The 16,124-nt window shown below is 35.0% G+C and overlaps 1 protein-coding gene across 1 annotated transcript; it reads left to right on the top strand.

Moving 5' to 3' along the window:
* Positions 1-1,110: 1,110 nt before the first annotated feature.
* LOC123015538 (probable G-protein coupled receptor Mth-like 1) lies at positions 1,111-14,593 on the top strand. Its single transcript, XM_044415314.1, has 7 exons — positions 1,111-1,920; positions 4,222-4,497; positions 6,469-6,547; positions 11,166-11,344; positions 13,622-13,760; positions 13,859-14,030; positions 14,078-14,593. The coding sequence occupies exons 1-7, from the start codon at positions 1,221-1,223 to the stop codon at positions 14,255-14,257; spliced, it is 1,725 nt and encodes a 574-aa protein (XP_044271249.1). The 5' UTR covers positions 1,111-1,220; the 3' UTR covers positions 14,258-14,593.
* Positions 14,594-16,124: the final 1,531 nt, after the last annotated feature.

Genomic DNA, 16,124 nt, shown 5'->3' with positions numbered 1-16,124 from the left:
AATTTATTTATAAGCCATAATCCATCATTGACATAAGTTTGAAATCCGCGCACTTGAATTATCGTTTCGGACAAAAATAAAACAATAAATTAAATACGCACGAGTTTATTTAAGAGAAAATTAACGAGTCTAGATAGCGCCCCGTAAATATTTTATCGAGTTCGTGAAATATTATTTATGTCACCCCACACCCCCATAAGCCCATTCGTTCTATTTTATTTGTCACTGGAGCTGTCGAAGCGTGTTAAACAGATTTATTTTTACAGTGGCGCCGACAGACCCACCAAAACAAACACGGGTTTTAGACAGAGACGAGAGAAACGGTCTTTTTATTTAATCTCCGGAGTCTAGACTCACCCCACGATAGGGGATTGATAATCTGAATCTCTACAAGGGATGATGATTGCTTTTCAGCCAGTTGAAAATTTATGAGTTGAGTCACTGTGTTGAAGAACTGCGGTTTGCAAGTCTTTGTCGGTCTCTTGTTATTAATATAAGCACGTTATTGAACTTTGCCACTTATTCGTTATTGTTGTCGAATTGAAAGAAATATTTAGCACAGAAAGTGCGACGATAATGTTTTAATAACAACGAAAATGTTTCAATGACACATTCCTCAGCGACACAATGCAATGAAAAGAAAAATCGCAGTGCTAACATTCATGTATGAATTTTTTATGTTGATATTTAAATGAGAAAATTAGGGAATGTGGTTTTTAAATTGGTGACATTGTTAATGTTTCGTAACGTTGTCAATCCGGGTATTAAAATTGTTTATTTTTGTAAGAAAATAGCTACAGGCCGTTCGACAATAGAATGGACAAAAGCCGTTGTGCCAAGCTGTTATTATGTGAAAGTATTTGCTAGTTATGTTAGTCGCACCGCATCGATTAAGATTTTGTGTACAAAACTGTGACCTTTTCCTTGTTTGTGAGTCTATTTATAAGCAATCAGTTCTAATTTAGTTTTTCCTAGTCTATTCCAATGCAATTGCATGTTTTTCAGTGTAAAATAATTAAATTGACAGAATAGAAATAACGTATTTTGGTGCCTCACGAGAGTGCCTCACACGCCTTGATCGCATTGGTGCTCACACAAAGGTAAGACAGTGGCTCGAGTGGGGAGAGACCGGTCCACTGCAACTGTTAACTACTTGAAATCGGAAGGAAAATAAAATCAGTCGACGAAAGCGCGTCTTGGTGTGCAGATCCGAATGTAAAATGCCGCGCCGCGTCCTTCTGCTCCTCCTCAGTGCCTTCTCCATAGTGCACTCTGCGAAGAACGTCTCCTTCCTCGCGAAGAACGTCACCATCTCCAAATGCTGTTCCTTCACAGACACCCTCAACAACGAGAACAAATGCATCCCTATACTAACCCCAAAATGGACTCTCAAAGTGTTCAGCCCCCGCAGTCACAACTACCTCCCCGATAACCAGGTGCCCCCCAACTGGCACTTGAAGCCGGCGTCCAAGCCCCCATGCGCCCTACCGGCGTTACTCACCCCCAATCTGGGCAACTACATCTCCTTCCAAAACGGCTCGCTGTACGTGCTGGAGTACAACGAGATCGTGCACCCGGACAACTTCTGCATAGACTATGCCGCTGTTTTGGTGTGTCTCAAAGCGCAACAAGCGGAAAGTGTGACGGCCGTCAGGGTGAAGAAGTGCTGCGGGGAAAATGCCATCTTCTCAGAGACCAATAAGACGTGCATACATTTCAAAGACGCGGGGTACAAAATCGATATAGGGCCCGATAAGACATTCACCGCGGGATTTCCCACGTGCGACCACCAGGAGGTCGTCATCACGGAGATGCTGAAGGAAGCGGAAATGCACAAAAATGGCAGTTTGTGGCTACCGAAGATGAAGGTGCTCCTACCTGCCGCCAATTACTGTCTGGAGAATATCCTGGAGGATGCCGGTAAGCAAACAGTCACCATTTTTCAGTTTTTTGAGGGTTTTGTACAACACTGTTGATTACGAACTAAATTAAATTTTAATTATAATTATTTACCACTCGTATACAATTTTTTGTCGCACACAAAATGAGTGGCACCCCTGAGCGAAATGACAGAAGTTTTTACAAATGCATTACAACATAATCACCACGTAATTTATTGTCACTGATTAGGTGATTAGTTGGGTTATAATAAAAAGTAATTATCTATTAATATTTGAATTTCATTATTTTAATTTTAGTGTTTTTTATCGATCTTCACTCTTCAGAGAAATTGGCTGGTTAACGCACCTACATACTTTTTCGTCATATACAGATGTCCCAGCGAGTTAGTAAGATCCTTTAGTAACCTTTAAATGGTAAATCGCCTAAATTTATTTTCAACTATACAGCGTGTCTCAAAAATAAGTTAAACAAGCTTGTGTTTTTTAAATGAAACACTATATGTTCCTTAGCATTTTTGGATCTAGATTTTTATGACAATGTTTTCAAACTAAACTTTTATTGGTCGATTTTGCTTAGTTTTAAAAATAAGACGGTTTTTTGATTAAAACATAAACATGCACTTTTTAAAAATTCATTACACTAAAACTAAGACATCTAGAAATATTTTTTTTACTACCGCAAAGAAGAAGACACATGCTAGAAGGCTGTAACATATTTTAGTGTGTTGCATTTTTTGCAAAGATAAAAAAAATAAGACGTTTGTTAAAAGTTCAATAACTTAAAAAAAATTAATAGAACACCTATTTACTATTTTTGCATTTAAGAGATTATTAAATTATCTTTTCAAATCATTTACTTTTCGATGTTTATAATCAATAACTAAAAAGATAGGTACCTATTTAACTTTAAACATTAAAAAAATAACTATTGTTTCAATAGCCAAAAAGTGCACAGTTGCACAAGAGATGGAAGAAAAAAACGTCTTATTATTTCTAAAACTAAGCAAAATCGACTAATAAAACTTTAGCATAAAAACATTATCTTAAAAGTCTACATCCAAAAATGCCAAGAAACATATGGTGTTTCTTTTAAAAAACACACGTTTGTATTGTAACTTATTTTTGGGTCCTGCTGTATGGTTGAAAATAATTTTACGTGATGCGCTAGATTACTTTCCTATATACATCTTTTAAAATTTCATCATTTAACGTCAATATGGTCAATATTGGACAATATTGTACTTTACCAACTCACTGGGACACCCTGTATTAGGGTGATCCATAATTTAATAATTAGTGATAACATCAAAATTATTAATTATTTCAATAAGAAATTAAGTCTATTTTTTGCATCATGAAGATTTATCAGTACCATTACCATATATTATGTAAAGTGACAAGTTTCATTTATAGGGTGATTCGGTAAAAACTGTTATTAAAACGCTAATAAAATCTAATTATTCTTTGATGTTTCTTTGCGTAACTGTAGAATTGCAGGAAATTGAACGACTTTAAGTGTAATTAATAATTTTATGTAAGTAAATTGTTTAAAGAAATGATTTTATTGGTTCTTTGGTACTGCAAGATGTTAGATGCTTGAATGTTAATGTAACTCTTAACGGTGATTTTAATGAGTATTTTAATAATAAAATGGCGTACTTTATTTTAATGGAATAAAAACAAACGACATATGGTTTAGTTCACTTGTTCACTAATGAAACAGTTATTTATACAGGATGGAGTATAAAAATATGTAAATTTGTTTAGATTTTCGTTCGTGGAAGTTGAAATAGTGAAAAAAAAAAAGTTAAAGCAACAAACTATGTTTTGTTTTTGTTGTAACGTAAAATGCATATCAATATAAAGGTGTACAAAGCATGAATGACCTTTGCATTCAACGTGACATTGATTCTCATGGTTGTTAACATTTTCTTAATGCCTCATACGTTCGAATTACCTAAATTTCCTCAACAATTGCGGCCTGAATGCCTTGACTGGCCAAGCGTAGAAAAAATCGCCAAGATTCCCAAAAACCCATTTTACGACTTTGTGTATGTAATTTAAACGAAATTACATGTTGATCGTTATTTCCTTTTCACTTATTGTACCGACAAAGAAATCTGACCCAAATTCTCAAATTTACCATTGTCTTCTTGTTATTACCGTTACAACCATCCATTGAACTCGAATTACGGTCAAGTCGTCGAAATTCTTCCGAATCGGTCTAAATTTTCCGTTTTGCTCTAATGATGCGAAAAGTATCGATCAAGGACACGCATGAGGACATCCAGGCCGCTACTAACGTCAAATTTTGTTCCAGGTCATTCCCCGAAGATAATGATTTGCCAGGAGCATGTGACGGTGGAGAAGGCCGAGAGCCACGACATCCGTTTCATCATCTACCCAATAAGTCTGGCCCTTAGCGCGGTTTTTTTGGCGGCGACGCTGGCGGCGGGGGCCATTCTGCCCGCCAGCCACCACGTGCTGCACTGGCGGTGCCAGACCAACCACGTGGTGTGCCTCCTCGTCGGCAACGTTCTGCTGTGCATAACCCAGCTCTCGGGCCGGATGGATCCGACTGTGTGCTTCTCGATCGGTGAGTACAATTCTTCGTGAGTCACTAGGAGGAACTCTCGGTTTTTGGCCCAACTTTGGCCATCTGGCCGTGAGTCATCCGTTGAGAGTTTTGTTTTTCCTAATAACACGACGCCATCGTGAGTCTGCGAAAAATCAACGCTTGGCGTGGTCACTCAGCCGACTGTGAAGCACGTAATTAAAGAGATGGTTCGAGGAAGGTTCGTTTTTCTGACGCGTTTACACGCTATGAAAATCGATCTAGGGACATTAGTTCCGGCGATTGTTATGACCAGAAATGCCTGAAGAAATTCTAATTCGCTTAATTGTCTCACGGATGGGTTTTAAGACCGGATTAGATGATTATCGTTCGAGCTTAGAGCCATTAAGGAGGATAATTGAGATCTAATCGATGTAAATTTTGCTTGTGAGCTACAAAAATATTTTTGCCGGTCTTTCACCTTCCGAGAACGCCCTTCATTTATTTGCCCGATCTTTGGAACCATTATCACGTCTATTTACATTTGGAAGATAATAAAGCCCCTTCGAGTGGTTCCATTCAATTTGAACAGGGTAATAAAAGTGACTATTGAAATTTCAAAAAACTACTACTTCTGCATTTTATTGGGTCCTTTGGTACCGTTATTTAGGATACTTACAAATTCAAAATTCTTTGCGCAATAAAGTCAGTCACTGACCCGTTCTGCTTAGAATGTGAGTATTTGGCGGGCTATAAATGTGTGGAATTGTCCAGTCTTAGGTCATTTAAAGCGAATTTTACCATTTTTATGATTCTCTGAAAAATGTGCGAAGCATTTTAACGCTATTTTAAAATGTCATCTAGGTGTAACTTTTTATTCTACTTGATCGTTTATCGTTTTTTTAAAACCGATGTCCATTAATAAATCCTCATTAATAGATGTTGATTAAAATTAGTAGTAACGAAATATCGAACCCGAATTTATAAAGTTTGATCAACGAAACGTTATAACTCGTTTATTATTTGGTGATTAGTAATCTCGACAGTTGTCTTATTATTAATAGTTTTCATTAATAAACTCGTTTATTAATTACTTTTGAAAAATAACAAAAAATAACGAGTATCAAGGTCCTGAAAATTTCCCAATCAAATGAGTAGCAATTAGAAATAGATCAAATATAATACATAAAACCTAAAACGACAAATTGTATGTTTGTCATTCTTTGCTTTATTTATTTATTTTTTTGAAAACTGAGGAAATCTTAATTTTATTGGGTCATACTGGGAAAAGTTTCTTGCGCAATCGAGTCACTGACCCGTGCAGGTTAGAACGCGAATGGATGTCATTTATGACGGTTGTAGATCACCGTTTCAGGTAGCAATGTCCACTTTCGGCTTCAGGAGAAATTGGGAATTCTGATGAATCGTTGAAAGCGATTGTGCAATTACCGCACGCGTAATAACATCCGTGAAGGTTGAAAAATTGTTTGTGCAAAAATCGAAATATGAGTAATTTTCAATATTGAGAATAATAATTGTCTCATGACCTAGTGAGTCGAGTTGCACCTGCCATAAAAGGAAGTAATTAAAAGGCGAGCAGCGACTGATTTGTACATGGGAGAAATCTCATGTGAAATAAATTGCAAGAATTGAATATTTTCAGAAATTTACGCATCTGAAAGTTTCCAAAATCGCTGTAATAAATAAGCCATTAAATGTGAATAAATGTGATCATTAATCCAATCAAGATTTTCAGAATCTAGATTTATTATTTACGAGCCATCTTTCTAACGAACACATCCTGCGATAAATTGCATGAAGAGGCGTCCAACTCAGAAAATTTAATTTCAACAATTTATTTAAATTAATTCTGATGGAGTCTCCACACCTACGGTCCATCCCAATTGCTGGAACCGTTAAATTCGTGTCAAAAATCGATTCGTTATGTTTTATCAATATCTAAAATTAAATCTTCCAAACATAATTAGGTCAACAATTTATTTTTTGTTGCAGCTGTGTCGATGCATTTCCTCTTTTTGGCGGCCTTCTTCTGGCTCAACACAATGTGTTTCAACATCTGGTGGACTTTTCGGTGAGTTGATCTATTATTGTTATAAATTTTGCAAGACAAATTAAAATTAGCGATGCGGAACGTGGGTACACGCAGATGTGTGTTTAGCAAAAATTCATTCGAGAGGAAACCTTGGGTTTATGGGTCAGGCGACAAAGTTCATCGCGATAGATACGAATAAAATTTTAATTTTTTCGAAATCTCTTAAAACGTCCTGCAGGAAGCTTTCCAAGATTCAAGAAATAAATTTTTGTGGCGTCGTTACTTTTAGAATTTTTTAGATAAACAATAATCGCGACTTTGTAGGATTATAAAATCTCTTTATGTAAACACACGTACGGATTAAGAACATCTGTTCTCAAAGACCTGGACGTCCAAATTTGAATAATTTTTTTTTTAATGTTGCAATTTTGCAAATTATCAGCTCGGCAATAAATCTTGTCCAAATAAATCAGAAACAGGTGTCAAAAGGCAGCCTTGAATTCAGTCCGGTTTCAAAAACGTTGTAACACATTATGTGTAAAATGTCGAGATCGGATGGTTATAAATATAATTTTTCTAAATCGACTGTCCGATTAGCTGGCGCCGCGTTGTTTGTTCATTAATATAAAGTTCTAACCCGGAATTATTCTATAATTAGAAGCGCGTGCATATTTCAAATGCAAAATTTTCAAAGTTTGTTCACCGACAACTAAATATAACTGAAGACTAGTCGTTTGACCTTACTAGTTCCATCACTGACGGCTTTACGAGCGAATTCTGTTATAACACACTTGTACGCATTCCTATACCGCCAGCAAGAAGCAACAAATTGATACCGAGAACTGGTGGAATGTCTTCGGCGCTTCGACCACCAAACGAGACGGCATTTTTCAGATAACGAGGTCGCGGGAACACCCCCACAAGGGGAAAAACACATAAATAAGGCTATTTTTATCCGGTGAGACACCCACCGATCAGGAAGAGTCAAGCTTGACGTTTTGACGGCTTTTTAGGAAACGAAGGTTGAAGTGATAAAAAATTCTGGAGAGGGCTACTCGTACAAATAATTCACTAAAAATAATAGATTTTGTTAACTAATAAGAACAGATTTAGGAGAATTATTATTTAAAAAAATATCTTAATTTCGTAAACCTTCAGTTTTAGTTCTAAATAATTGTTCAAAGAAAAGTGTTACAAAAAACTACAAAAATTCTGATGAATTCTGTAAAAACACTTTTGTCTGGTTGCTATTTTGGACAACAAAAAATATGTGTATTTTTAGTAGTCGTACCATCAGGTATTTCTTTTATTTGAAAATTCCATTTTTATTTTTATACTGGTAGCAACACTGCAAAATTTTTCCGCTTTTTGTGGCTGGAATGTCTTTTGTTTATGTAAAGGAATGTATTTATTTCAAATCTAACTATTTAAAAATATGATTTCTACTCAGGATTTTTCTATTTTAAAATAGCACTTTATTATTTTTTAATTTTCCATTTTACGCCGGGAATATAATTGCATTGACTCTTTTTTATGTTTGATCAGCCATTTCAGTAAATTGTTTCGACAGTTTTTCTAACAACTGTGCTTAATTTTTGTTAAAGTTTACACAGAAACTTTTACAGTCCTATAAAATCTTTCAAGTCAGAATTATTGTTTATGTAAAAAATGCTAAAAGTAGACTTGGCTGCAAGAACGGTCGGAATGCCTCCTGCAGCTCCTTGCAGGAATCTCGCTGCAGGTATAATAATTACGTGGCCGCGACTCGTAATTATACCTATTAATATTCCAATGTCCAATGCCCCTTGCTTGAAAAGTTGCCAATCTCTCGGTGTCATTCCACGCAATTAATTGCCGTCTTTGAATACACATGAGATGGAACAATTCCTGCTATTGCAAGTACCGTAAGCCGATTAACTAAAGGAAACGAGTTCCGTTCCTTACAAAGCACCATTTCGGGCCACTAAAGAGGCAGTTTTATTTATTGTGATAAGCCGGAAGAGCACCTAATGCAACTTGAATCCATTTTAAGACCTTATTCAAACAAACAGGCTCATAAATTGACTTCTTTCGGTGACGACATAGAGTAAATTCAAAATGTATTAGCCATTAATTTTGTCACCGGCATTTTTCCGGATGCTATCCCAACCTTGGGAGTCGTCTCAACACTTTCTCCTCTCACGGATGTGGCGTGTTATTATTGTTACATTTGGGATTGTTTGAGCACGTGTTCCCTGTGTAAAAATGTGTTGGGGAACCGGAAGTGACTGGGGAAATCTCAAGCCGATTCAAAATTGAGACGTTTAATTAATGAAAGTTTGGGTGTCTTAGGTCGTGGCTGATATCTAAATATATTTAGTTCATTAAGAACCATCACTTGTGAAGAGATATATGGATGGCTGGTGTTAAAAGGGGAGATGGCGTCTTACCATGACCCAGATCGGTTTACACCAGTCCAAGTATTATAATTGGCAAATGCAAATGTCTAGACAGTTAATTGTGCACTTGCAAGATGGCCGACTTGAGAAATTTGTCGGGAAATAGAGCGTTTGATATGGGAAAAAACGTCATGTCCGGCGAAAGCTGCAAGTTGTCACAGTTTTTCTTAACACAAAAAAGAAAATGTTTTACCTCATTTTGAAACATTTTTCCCAAAATTAGTATTCTTTTCATTAAATGAAAGATATTATGGACCTCTGTTCGCTTTGAAAGAAACAAATAAGGCCAAAATAACGGCAAAAATTGTTTGTTTGAAGACATACAAATACCAACTTAGTGTTTTTTTTTCTTCAATAATAATAATATTAACTAATTTTTAAGTCATGATAATAATAACCGTTTCACTAACTGAATTTAAGAGCTTTTAATAGTAATACCAATGATATTGCACAATATTCTCTCCAAAATTTCAAGAGCAAGGAGAGAAGAAAAAAATTGCTTTTAGAGAAGATAAAGAGTTGAGAGAGTTGATAATACGAAGGTAGAAAAAGAGAAAAAAAATATTCAATTAAGAAAAGACAGTGAAAGGTTGAGAGAAAACCGAAATTGAAAAAAAAGCATAAAAAAGAAGAAAAAAAAATATTGGCGAAGAAAAAAAAGATATATTTAAAAAAAGGAAAGCAAGTAACTTGCAAAAGGAAGTTGTTTCTGAAATTAGTTTTGAGTTTCATCTTTTTTTAAAAATTCTAAAGAAAGCAATATGTACTTACATTTGGAAACTTGGAAAATTATTCTTCCAACAGGAAAAAGTCAAAGTGCAAAACTTAAAATCCTCATAACTTCAAAATTTTTATAGATGGATTTTTTAAACATTTTTCTTGTTATCTAGGGCATCGCCCAATGATACAGTGTCACGAAAGTGCGCGACTTTCCGGACAGCCTGTATTCAAATACATATAAGTACATATATTTTTTTTATTTTTGTTTCACCAATTTGCTATAACATTAAAGATGTAACATTAATTAAGTTTTTTACAAAATCGCAATAATAATATGCGCAGTGAGAATCCTATTTTAGTGTTTAAATTTTAAACAAATATACAGGGTGCGCCAGAACTCGCGCCCCAGAGAAAAATGCCATATAAGTAAGATGCCAGGAACATGGAAAAAATATTGTCTATAAAAATTTCGAAGTTATGAGAGTTTAAATTTTGCATTATGACTCTATTTATTTCTGTTTGAAAAATACTTTTCCAAATTTTTTTGCTATAGGCTATTAGAAGAGGAAACGAGGAAGCTGTAACCTAAATTGTAACTCTGTTCAATGTTATTTGTGGCTTTTATTGCCAAAATTTTTGTACCTTTATTAAATAATTGTAAAAAAGCATATACAAGATCATCAGTTCATTAAATAGACATAAAAAATATCAAATGTTAAAATTTTTTGACATAAAATTTTTTAAACATTTTTTTCATGTTCCTGGTATCTTATCTTACTTGAAAATTTTCTCTGGAGCGCGAGTTCTGGCGCACCCTGTATAAATAAATAAATAGAAATAAAAGGTCCTAGGGATTATTTTTTAAAAAACGCTGCAAAAAGCTGCATGATTGGTTAATTATTTTATTTACGTGTATCTTACCCACTTTAGTTTTACAAAATATCCATAATACTACCAACCTAAAACAAGATTAATTTTTCTGAAGTCTAAAGAAAAAAAAATATTCATGCGAGAAAGTTTTATAATATGATATATTCTATCATTCATCAAATTGTTTTTTCATTCTGTAAGTAAATTTTTGCCCTATGAGAACTTGTTTGTTGTGAACATCTTTATTTTTCTTATGAAAACAACTCTGTTTCAATTAAACTTAATATCTCTGAATGTGGTTTTCTCGTATTTGAATTAAAAACCACAAGTCAAGCAACCTAATCCGGGAATCTCACTATTCGTAACCCTATTCTGTCAGTTGGTACTCGATCTGTAAGGTCATCCACGCCATTTCCCCAAAAAGCCCTAATTTACGGTATCCTACCCGAAATAATCCTCCTTACCGTTGTTTTTCCGTTACTTCACAGTTCACAGTTGTTTCCCTCATTATCCGTAATTACGAAAATCGTGTCGGAAGAGGAAACCTGCCTCAAGCAATTAAAACGGTCATAAAAGCAATCAAGGCCGATCAAAGATTCGTTCCTTTCATGATAATCTCTTTGTTCCAGCGATCTGCGGCCGCAAAGCGTCGAAAAGAGTCAAGAGTGGTACCGTTTGCGCCTTTACGAACTCTACGCGTGGGGAGTCCCCGTGGTCATCGCCGGAACGGCCGCCATCTTGGACCAAGTGGCCGACAGTTCGAACTTTCTCCGGCCCAAGTTCGGGGACAACACTTGCTGGTTCCACGGTAAGGGTCATGGGTCAACGGACCGCAGATGGTGCACTTGCCGCCCCAAAAATCCAGCGGTCAAGGTTTGCGATTGATCGTGCCGCAAATTTCGTCGCAATTGTGATAAGAGATAAGGACAGTTGCCATGCCGTCTGCAACTGGCGATTATGCAAAACATATTTTCATGGCATTATCAGAGAAGCGTCATGGTGTAATGATAAAACGCTTGTAAATAAGTAAATTTAGAAATTATCGCTCGTAATTGAATACGATTACGACATACAAACTACAAATCATTTTTCACGGCTCGGGATGTTTCAATTGCGTTTTGATTTATTGACAATTATTTCCAAAACCTGTCGTCGTAAATTAAGGTTTTTCAGTTTGATGCCACCCTGGAATAGTCGCAAAATTGTATTTCAGAGAAATGTGCGGAAATTTTACCAGACACTTGTGTTATTTATGGAGCTACTGTTCTTGATAATTTATTTTCAATCTTGAAACGCAACATTTTTTTTTGATAATAATTATAAACTTGAGGATAAAAATATCGTACGTTATACGATAACACAAATAAACGGAATTTAAATTAATTGGAGTAAACAATAACACAGCTTTCGATTAATTCTATTTCAGTTTTTTTCCGAAAACGTCAGGCAAGCTGTTAACGAAATGTGTTTTGAAAAATGTTATTTTTAAAAATATACAGAAAAATAGACGGTTTTCTAAAGAGATTCAATGGAAATTCCTCTTAGCTTTTGCAGGAAATCAATTCAATTTGTTTTTCTCACATAATGATTACCTATACCTACTTAACTATTTTTGAGAGTAGAAATCTATACTTAAGTTTATTAATTTAAATTTGTGATGAAAAAAATAATAATCCACATTTGCTCTATTTTTCTGTTTTTTTTTTCTACCGACTTATTACTTCAAGTCCTAAGCTCGATGTTCTTGGTTCCAAACTCATTTTCGAAAAAAGGTTAATTTCTGAATGCCTAGCAAGAAGTAGACTTTTTCTGACTTTAAACCTCGAATTCTGACGTTTACACTAGAAATTCTAACTTTCTGAGCCCGACATAGAAATTGAGAACATTTTAATAAAAGAATTCTATGAAAGCTGTAATTTCCTTTAAATTTATTGTTATCAGAATTCTCACTTTTAAACTCGGGGTTAGAACTTTTGAAGTTAAAATGTTGGGATTTGCGACTTTTAACTTTATTATTCCGAAGTCTGTTCCAAGTTTAGAAAGACAAAAAAAGTTACACATCCTTCTATAAACTAAAACATTTAGTGATTTTAACCTTATTGAACTCTACCTATTGCTAGTTCAAATTTCGGGCTTAAAAACTCTTAATTTTTTCATCACAAGTCTAGATTTTTCAAATTTAGAATAAGGAAACATAATTCCAAACGAAAAGCCATAGTTCTGAGTCAAGTGCGAGACGTGGAAATTATGGAAACAATCCATGTTTTATAACTTCAAATTTTTAATCGCTAAGCTTAATTCGAGTAAGACTACAAGAATTTTTGGTTGATAAAAAAAGTGCTAATTAGAAAAATTATTATTCACAATCGCGTAATTAATGCGAGATAAGAGAACAACGGTTGTTCTGAGTAATACGGTAGCGCCGTGTCAGTTTATTAAGTTGGCATTTTTTTTGCTAAGTAAGTTAAAAATCCAACGGAATAAAATAATTCCGGAAATAACTATTGTATTCTTTTTTTTATCAATTCCAGGATATCGTTCGTGTAACATGAGAAAAACATTTGAAAATCTAACTTTAGCCCGATTTGTTTAGGTTTGAATTTCTAATAAATCAGAATAGTTGGGATTGGAAATGTTGAATCGCTTGATGTTATAAATTCCTTTGGAAATCCATCGAGTAATAAATCACAAGAATGCATTAACAACCCATCTCGCATAATCCGGCAATGCAATTACAATAATAAAACAATCAGTAAAAAGCTATAAAGCTGCATTTCCCAAGCTCCATTATTATATCATCAAGATATCGCAATCCGCACTAATTACACGGAATTATCGGAACGACAGTGAAGGCAAATCCATAAATAGTAAATACCTAGCAGACCTTGATCCATCCCAAAGTTATTTATTTACCAACAGCGCGGAAACGCACCCAACAATCAAAGAGAAATTTCAATTAAATAAAAATTAGTGGTAGGCGTGTATGATTCACGCGTTTTAGATTCATAAAGCGTCTTTTGTCCGGCACTTAGCACCGTGAAAGAAACCAATTTCGATGGAGGTCATTCAAGGCTGTTCGTTTCAGGTAACAAGGAGAAGTTTACGTTTTTCTACGGCCCCATCGGCATCCTCCTCTTGATCAACTTGGCCCTATTCGCACTCACGGCGCGAGAATTGACTTGCGGCTTGTGGAAAAGAGAGCTGGTCAAGAGCACGTCCGAGAGGTAAGAATGCGACTTGTTTTTTACTGGAAAATGTCCCAGTTGGATGGTCGGCATTCCTGCATTCAAGGACGGACATCGACTGTTATTTTTTTTTCCAGAGCCGCGCTGGGCCGCGTCTGCATCAAGCTGGTGGTGGTGATGGGCGTCAGCTGGATAGCGGAAATCATCTCATGGTTGGTGGGTGGGCCTCAGGAATTGTGGTACTTGACCGACTTAATCAACTGTTTCCAAGGGGTCTTTATTTTCATTGTGGTGGGATGCCAGCCTCAGGTAAGGCACCCCTAACGGTTAGTTGGCGTTTTTAATGGGAGTTTTAGGTTTTGTCTGCCGTGAAACGGCTGTGGTGTTTGAGGAAGCACAGGGCGAATGGTACCGCGGGTACCACCAACCATCACTCGTCGAGCTCGCAGGGTATGCCTTCGATGGGTGATACTGTGACGAATCACAGTGTTACCAACAATACGACCAAGTCGGTGCCACTGGAGACGAGTTGCTGATGACGGGTGATACGAATGCATTTTCGGACAATAAATAACTTTATTTTTTTTACTGTAACAAATTAGGCTAGTCAGCTATTGACAAATTGGACGTTGTGTGCAGCATTCCGTTGTGTTCTTTTTTTTTTGACTGATTATTGTGTATTTAGGTTTAGTTCCTTTATTTATGTTGTTTGTTAATGTTAAGTCGACGTAAAAAGTTTTTCTTATTTATCTCTTATGATCTTGTGTTATAAACGACGCCCAGTATTATATCAATTTTGGTAGTTATGTTTTTAGCCTGTTTTGTGTATGTTGTATGTTTTTGTAAATAAAGAGTACAAAGTAAGATTTCAACCATAGTTATTGCACTTTACAACTTTTTGTTTTCTAAACATGTTTAAAATAAAAATATACAAACCCAAGCACTTAATGTTAATAGCACCCACGCTTATGCAAAAGTTATAGAACTATTCGTCAAACAATCATGATCGTATTTCCTCAATCCTAACAGATTGAAATAGGAAATGAGGAGTTTTTTGTTGTGTCTGTAAAACTGCTTTACGAAGATTATGAGGTAACGGATTTCTCTCTTAATCTCATTTATGTTGAAAATAGATTAATTTGATTAAAATGTACCATACATATTAGTTTCCATATTTTAAAATACTCGCTAAGGTAGCACGAAAGCCTCTCGGGTGTTTAACACTCAATCTGTTTAAAGAAATTTTAACTTTTGCGTGGATGTCATATCTGTATACCCGGTGGGGTATCCGTTAAATAAAATTGTTGAAATATTTCACACTCACCTGGACATTGATAAGATACATTCCATTTTTTGGTATTTTTTTATTTACAAAGCCAAAAAAAGTAATTTTCTTTCAAAAAGTTAAATTCTAATTTTTATACTGACCTATGCAAATTCACTTGTAATTGTTTACAAAATCAGAAAAAAAAATACCAGTTAGATTTTGAATTAAATGCAATTTTCCATCTTAACTTTGAAAATCATGACCTGCTACTTGTGCCATCGTAAATTTAGGTAACAACAGGGAACTGTAATTGGGGTAAGATTCCTAGATTTACAACAATAAGAGACTTCAAAGTGGTCAGCCACCAGTAAATGATTCTTTTGTTGGCAAATTATACCATTTAGTCATAAATCACGGGTCTAGTTTGTGTTTAAATAAAAAAGCGATTATGTATTTTGCTAACCAAGTCAAAATTTGTAATTGTGATGCCAAAGTTTGATGCGCTAGCAGGTACAGATTCATTTAGTGTAAAAGCTTTATAGGTAAATTAACAGAAAGTATTCATAAAACATACAAAACTCTTAAAATTCTCAAATATACCCTATTAATCATTAGTTAGGTGTATGAAATATCGCTAGTTTTAATTAATTAGATGTCGCGATTTATCAAGTGCGCGTAACCGATGCCCCTTCCAGCACATTATTCAGTTGAAAGTGTAAGTTCTACAGATACTCCTGTAAACGAATTATCCTATTATTTTATTTTTCTAATCTGCTCTGACCTCTTGTGATTCATTGTAATCAAATATGGCAACGTTAGAAAAGTCACGTCAAAGTAGTTAAATGTTCTACTTAGCGAACTAGAAGTTTTTAGATCAAACTTTCTCTTCTATTCATTTTACAAGAAAATTTTTATCTTACAGGTTGAGTTTTTGAACTACCTTAGACCATTGTTTTCGGTGACAGAAATCAAATATTATTCACAAGTGATAAAGTACTCACAAGTGAGTAAATTTGACTATTACATTATATTTTTATAGGTGAATATTTTACTTGAATGAAACTTCATTTTTTGGATAGTTGCACCTGTAAGATAAGATAAGATCGAAATGCCATTATGAAACTCGTGAGAAAAAA

The sequence above is a fragment of the Tribolium madens genome, unplaced genomic scaffold (assembly GCF_015345945.1).
Source record: "Tribolium madens isolate multiple individuals breed KSU strain unplaced genomic scaffold, Tmad_KSU_1.1 Scaffold_19;HRSCAF=116;Tcas5.2_LG9, whole genome shotgun sequence".
In the NCBI taxonomy this organism is placed as follows: Eukaryota; Metazoa; Arthropoda; class Insecta; order Coleoptera; family Tenebrionidae; genus Tribolium; species Tribolium madens.
The sequence above is the reverse complement of the archived record's forward strand: the minus strand, read 5'-3'. Positions and strand labels throughout refer to the sequence as shown.